Source organism: Rhinopithecus bieti, unplaced genomic scaffold (assembly GCF_001698545.2).
Source record: "Rhinopithecus bieti isolate Rb0 unplaced genomic scaffold, ASM169854v2 scaffold_574, whole genome shotgun sequence".
Taxonomy (NCBI): Eukaryota; Metazoa; Chordata; class Mammalia; order Primates; family Cercopithecidae; genus Rhinopithecus; species Rhinopithecus bieti.
The window spans coordinates 396,102-403,456 of record NW_016803605.1 but is presented as its reverse complement, the minus strand read 5'-3'; the positions used below and the strand labels follow the sequence as shown (position 1 = coordinate 403,456).

General features: G+C 45.2%; 1 protein-coding gene across 1 annotated transcript in view; it reads left to right on the top strand.

Moving 5' to 3' along the window:
- Positions 1-5,870, top strand: part of CRX (cone-rod homeobox) — a 22,208-nt gene extending 16,338 nt beyond the window's left edge. Inside the window, exons 2-3 of the mRNA XM_017889178.1 lie at positions 1,545-1,696; positions 5,223-5,870. Of these exons, the coding sequence (XP_017744667.1) occupies positions 1,545-1,696; positions 5,223-5,870 (800 nt within the window). The remainder of the gene's footprint in view (positions 1-1,544; positions 1,697-5,222) is intronic.
- Positions 5,871-7,355: the final 1,485 nt, after the last annotated feature.

The window sequence follows — 7,355 nt, the reverse complement described above, 5'->3', positions numbered from 1 at the left end:
AAAAAAAAAAAAAAAAAAAACAAACAAACAAAAAAAAAACTTTATTATTTATTTATTTTTCAGAGATAGGATCTCGCACTCTGTCGCCCAGGCTGGAGTGCAGTGGTGACGGTCACGGCTCACTGCAGCCTCAAACTCCTGGGTTCAAGCGATCCTCCCACTTTAGCCTCCTGAGTAGCTGGGACTGCAGGTGTGAGCCATCGTGCTGAGGCAGCAAAGCTTTGTTTATTTGTTTGTTTGTTTTATTTCATTTTTGAGACAGGGACTCACTCTTGTTGTCCACTCTGAAGTGCAGTGGTGCAATCATGGCTCACTGCAGCCTTGAACTCCTGGGCTCAAGCGATCCTCTTGCCTCGGCCTCCCAAATAGCTAGGATTACAGGTGCATGCCACCATGTCTGGCTAACTTTTTAAAGTTTTTGTAGATTGTGCAGGATCCGGATTATACAAAACATAGAAAAAAATTAATTTTTTTTTTTTTGGTAGAGATTGGGTCTCCCTATGTTGCCCGGGCTGATCTCAAACTCTTGGGTTCAAATAATCCACCTGACTCAGCCTCCCAAAGTGCTGGGATTACAGGCATGAGCCACTGCACCTGGCCTGCAAAGCCTTATTTATTTATTTATTTATTTATTTATTTAGAGATGGAGTTTAGACAGACTTTCACTCCTGCCCAGGCTGGAGTGCAATGGTGCAATCTTGGCTCACTGCAACTTCCGCCTCCCAGGTTCCAGTGACTCTCCTGCCTCAGCCTCCCAAGTAGCTGGGATTACAGGCACACGCCACCATGCCCAGCTAATTTTCATAAAGCCTATTTTTAAGAGAAGTGAGTACTCAGTTATTTGTAGCATTCTTAGCATTAGTCTTTAGCTCTTGTTTTGTTTTGTTTTCTTTTTTGCATTACGTTGAGCAGTGTGGACTTGCTACTTTCTTTTTTTTTTTTCTGAGACTGAACCTCGTTCTGTCACGAGGCTGAAGTGCAGTGGCGTAATCTCAGCTCACTGCAACCTCTGCCTTCTGGGTTCAAGCGATTCTGCTGCCTCAGCCTCCCGAGTAGCTGGGAGCCACCACGCCTGGCTAATTTTTTGTATTTTTAGTAGAGACAGGGGTTCACCATGTTGGCCAGGCTGGTTCTCGATCTCTTGACTTTGTGATCTGCCCGCCTTGGCCTCGCAAAGTGCTGGGATTACACGCATGAGCCACCGCGCCCGGCCCAGACTTGCTACTTTTATAGGCTAGAAATGGTTGAATGGCAGTGATGTCATGCTTCAACTGAATATGTTTTAGTGCATGAGAAAGCTTAGAAGAGGGAGAAACGGCTCACACACCTCCTCGTAGAGCTAAAGCCAATTCCCCTTGGGGTCAGGCAGGAGCCACAGAGTGCCAGGCACAGAGGAAGGCATAGAAGGGCAGGGAATGTGCATTCCATTCTTAGTTTAGGCAGATGGCAACCGGGATGGAATTCTTGGCATCCCACCCAGCCTCAGGGCCTCACATCAGCCCATGGTGGATGACCTGAGGGTCCTGTTTCCCGTCCCACCCCAGGCGCCCCCAGGAAGCAGCGGCGGGAGCGGACCACCTTCACCCGGAGCCAACTGGAGGAGCTGGAGGCACTGTTTGCCAAGACCCAGTACCCAGACGTCTATGCCCGCGAGGAGGTGGCTCTGAAGATCAATCTGCCCGAGTCCAGGGTTCAGGTGGGGTGGCGGGTCCCTGGACCCCTCCCGACCCTTCCTGTGACCTTCCAGGGGCCCTCCCTGGAACTCAGAGTGATGGGAGGAGGGAGAGATCAGAGTGACAGCCAAAGTTATCAAGGAGACAATAATTCCTCTCCCCACCATACCACTGACCGCCTTTTAAGGCTCTCATCGCCCCTGGCTCCTCTCCAGCCGCGCCGGCCTCTGACCTGCCTGCCAAGCACCCTCCTGCCTCGGCCCTTTGCAATAAGTTTTCTCTATCTGGAATCCTTATTTTCCAGATAACCACACAGCAGGTCCCTTGTTCGAGTCTTTGTTTATCAATCAATGAGACCCACGCTGAACACAGCATTTAACATTGCAGTATTTCCCCAAGACCCTGACTCTACTGCTGCCCGCTATCCCACTCAATCATTTCCTCCACCGTGTCTATCGCCCTCTGAGATACCATAGAGTTTATGTATGTTTGTATCTATCGCCCTCTGAGATACCATAGAGTTTACGTATGCTTGTATCTATCGCCCTCTGAGATACCATAGAGTTTACGTATGTTTGTATCTATCGCCCTCTGAGATACCATAGAGTTTACGTATGTTTGTATCTATCGCCCTCTGAGATACCATACAGTTACATATGTTTGTATGCTGCAGGTACGATGTTACGTATATGTGCCTACACACATGTGTATGATTGGAAGGATAAATGAAATATGTGTGTTTGTGTGATTGTATGTGTGTATGATTAGATAGATTAGTGCATAGCTTTGTATGATGTTATGTGTGTACAATGTATGTGCCTATAATTGTATATTTGTATGTTCATATGATCATGCGTTCATACAGTTTATATATGGTATCTCAGAGTCCGTTTATTTAGACTCTGTCTCTCCCAACTAGAATGTCAATTCCACTGATGGACCCTCAGAGTAGCAGAAGATGGTTAATGCATGTTTATTCATTGACTGAATAGACGGATGGATGGATGGGTGGATGCAGAGATGAATGTATGTGTGACTGTATATGTGTGTGTGCATGTATGACTGGAAGCATGGATGAGTGTATGTATGTGTATATATAAGTGTCTGTGTGTATGATGGACGGATACATTTATATATGTGTGTTTGTATGAACGCACGTAAGTATGATTAGATAGATGATGAATGTATGCACACATGATATATGTATACATGATGTATGTACACATGTACAATTGCATGTATACACGCATGCATGATTGGATGGATGGGTGTATTTATTTATTTATTTGAAACAGAGTCTCGCTCTGTTGCCCAGGCTGGAGTAGCACAATCTCGGCTCACTGCAACCTCCGCCTCCTGGCTTCAAGCAATTTTCCTGCCTCAGCCTCCTGTGTAGCTGGAATTACAGGCACGCACCACCATACCGGGCTAATTTTTGTATTTTTAATAGAGACAGGATTTCACCATGTTGGTCAGGCTGGTGTTGAACTCTTGACCTCATGATCCACCTGCTTTGGCCTCCCAAAGTGCTGGGATTATAGATGTGAGCCACTGTGCCCGGCTGGATGGGTGTATTTATGTATATATGAGTGTATGCAGGTATATGTGATTGGACAGATAAATAAAATGTGTGTGTTTGTGTGATTGGATATAAGTATGATTGGATAAATTAATGTGTATATGTGTACGATGTATGTGTGTATGATGTATGTGTGTGTAATTGTGTATTTGTATGCTTGTATAATCAGATGGATGGATGAATGTGCATATGATGTATGTATGATTAGATAGATCCATTAATGTATGATGTATGTGTGTATGATATATGTACATATAATTATATGCATAAGACGAATGGATGAATCTATGTATGATGTATGTGTACAATTGTATGTATCATCAGATGGATAAGTGTATGTCTGATGTATGTATGATCAGGTGGACTGGTGAATGTTTGTATGACATATACATGTGTGAGGTATGTATGTATGATCAGATGGATGTCTACATAATGTATGTGTGTATGGTGTATGTATGTATAATTGTATGCATGTATGTTTGTATGCTGCAGGTATGATGTTATGTATATATACATACACACATGTGTATGATTGGAAGGATAAATGAAATATGTGTGTTTGTGTGATTGTATGTATGTATGATTAGATAGATTAGTGCATAGTTACGTATGATGTTATGTGTGTACAACGTATGTGCCTATAATTGTATATTTGTATGTTCATATGATCAGATGGATGAATATGTGTATGAAGTATGTATGATCAGATAGATGGATAAATGTATGCATGATGCATGCATGTATGGTGCATGCCTGTATAATTGTATGTGTGTATGTTTGTATTAGATGGATGGATGAATGCCTGTAGGGTATGATGTATGTATGCATGCATGCATGATTGGATGACTGGATGGGTTTATTTATGTATATATGAGTGTATGCATGTATATATAACTAGATGGATAAATGAAATATGTGTTTGTATGATTGTATGTATGGATTAATGTATATATATGTATGATGTATGTGTGTATGATGTGTGTACAATGTATGTATGTATAATTGTATATCTGTATGATCAGATGGATGGCTATGTGTATGATGTATGTGTGATCAGATGGCTCCATTAATGCATGTATGATATATGTGTGTATAATGTATGTATGTACATTTGCATGTATGATCAGATGGACCAAGGAATGTATGTATGATGTATATGTATATGATGTATGTATGATCAGATAGATGGGTAAATGTAGGCATGACATATCTGTATATGGTGTATGTATGTACAATTGTACATGTGCGTGTTTGTATTAGATGGATGAATATGTGTATGATGTATGTATGATCATGTAGATGGGTAAATGTAGGCATGATGTATGTGCATATGGTGTATGTATGTATAACTGTACATGTGCATGTTTGTATTAGATGGGTGGTGAATATGTGTATGATGTATGTATGTATGATCAGATATTCCATTAATGCATGTATGATGTATGTGTGTATGATGTATGTATGTATACTTGTATGTATGATCAGATGGACCAGGGAATGTATGATGTATATGTGTGTGATGTATGCATGCGTGATCAGATAGATGGGTAAATGTAGGCATGATATACATGTGTATGGTGTATGTATGTATAATTGTACGTGTGCATGTTTGTATTAGATGGGTGGATGAATATGTGTATGATGTATGTATGATCATATAGATGGGTAAATATAAGCATGATGTATGTGCGTATGGTGTATGTATGCATAATGGTACGTGTGCATGTTTGTATTAGATGGATGGATGAATGCCTGTAGGTATGACGTATGTTTGTGTTCATGCACACATGCAGGTATGATTGGATGGATAGATGGATGGATGGATGAATAGATGCCCCACAGCTGGATGCAAAGTAGAGAGATGTGACCCCAGCACCTCTCACCAACAAGCGTCCTCATCCCCGAGCACCCTGCGGCTCTCCTGGGCCTCTTCCCCACTTACCCACCCCCATCTCCCCTCTTACCCCCAGGTTTGGTTCAAGAACCGCAGGGCTAAATGCAGGCAGCAGCGGCAGCAGCAGAAACAGCAGCAGCAGCCTCCAGGGGGCCAGGCCAAGGCCCGGCCTGCCAAGAGGAAGGCAGGCACGTCCCCAAGACCCTCCACGGATGTTTGTCCAGACCCTCTGGGCATCTCAGATTCCTACAGTCCCCCTCTGCCCGGCCCCTCAGGCTCCCCAACCACGGCAGTGGCCACTGTGTCCATCTGGAGCCCAGCATCAGAGTCCCCTTTGCCTGAGGCGCAGAGGGCTGGGCTGGTGGCCTCCGGGCCGTCTCTGACGTCGGCCCCCTATGCCATGACCTATGCCCCGGCCTCCGCTTTCTGCTCTTCCCCCTCCGCCTATGGGTCTCCGAGCTCCTATTTCAGCGGCCTAGACCCCTACCTTTCTCCCATGGTGCCCCAGTTAGGGGGCCCAGCTCTTAGCCCCCTCTCTGGCCCCTCTGTGGGACCTTCCCTGGCCCAGTCCCCCACCTCCCTATCAGGCCAGAGCTATGGCGCCTACAGCCCCGTGGATAGCTTGGAATTCAAGGACCCCACGGGCACCTGGAAATTCACCTACAATCCCATGGACCCTCTGGACTACAAGGATCAGAGTGCCTGGAAGTTTCAGATCTTGTAGAGGACGCAGTCTCCATCTCTCCCCGTCGGGCCTCGGGACCCTTTCTCTTCCGAATCTGCTTCCTGCAGCTTAGATCCCGGGACGGCATCCCTGAGAAAGCAACCAGAACCAGCTGTCCTTCCGACAGCCGTGGTCTCGGTGGCTCCGTGTTCAGCTTACAGAGCCCACCCCTTTCCTCCACAGGGAGAGGCGCCTCCCTCTCCCGGGACAGTTCACAGGTCCTAGTGATTCTCTCAACCCCAACACCGTCTGGCACGATTGTGACCGCTGAAGTACACCACGAGCTCCAGGCTTCAGAAAGTGGTGCTGAGAACTTGCTCCGAGAAGAAATCAAACCAAACTTGCAGTTGATTTGGGGTCATGTTTAGGTCAGAATCACCACGCCCTTGAACAAGCAGGTGGAGGAGCTTGATTCCTTAACTTTCCACGTGGACACTTTTCTTTGAGACTCGGAGTCTCGCTCTGTCACCCAGGCTGGAGTGCAGTGGTGCGACCTCAGCTCACTGCAACCTTCGCCTCTTGGGTTCCGGCGATGCTCCTGCCTCAACCTCCCAAGTAGCTGGGATTACAGGTGTGCTTCACCGCACCCAGCTAGTTTTTTGTATTGTTAGTAGAAACGGGGTTTCAGCTTGTTGGCCAGGCTGGTCTCGAACCCCTGACCTCAAGTGATCCGCCCGCTTCGGCCTCCCAAAGTGCTGGGATTACAGGCGTGAGCCACGGTGCCTGGCACTACATGTGGACACTTCTTTAGCATATGGTTAAGGACCTTTCTAGAAATTCCAAAGACAGACTTTAAGAAGCCCCATCGGGAAACCTTAGGCCAATGATGCAGTTACATTAAAAATAAATCATCTGGGAATTTTACAGACTTCACAAATGTCAGGCTTACCTGGTAGGTTTAGGGGGCTGTTTGAGAGACAAAGATCTATATTCATATATGTAGCGATACATATATGTACTTTTTCTTCTTAGTTTCTTTAAAAAGACATTTTATCACTCATTTGCTCATTAGCATATTGGGAATGTGTGTATTTGGTAGGGAAATGAAACACAGCTTGCCTGTTGCATCTCTACTCCTTTTTTCTTTCGTTTTAGGATTTTCTAAAGGTGAGACACTGGTGGAATTGGGGTAGCTGCATGGGACGTACCACCTCTAGTTATGGCTATTTCACAGAGAAGAAGCAAATGGACAGCCTCCCATCTGTAAATAAACAAGAGACAGGAAGAGGGGGACATAGATTTGGAGGAGGCACCCCTACATTTCGAAAATACATTTTCTTTTTTAGTTTTTTTTTTTTTGGTGTTCAGTTTCGATGGTGGGATTGGAAAATAGAGCATGGCTTGAGGACATTTTCCTGGGGTGGCACCATTATTTCTTGAAATAGAATTTTACTCATGGTGACACAGGCAAGCACTCGTGAGAACCTGAAGACGGACTGAAGTCGTTTGATGCTCAGAAGTTGGGTGCTGGCTCCCTGCCTCCTC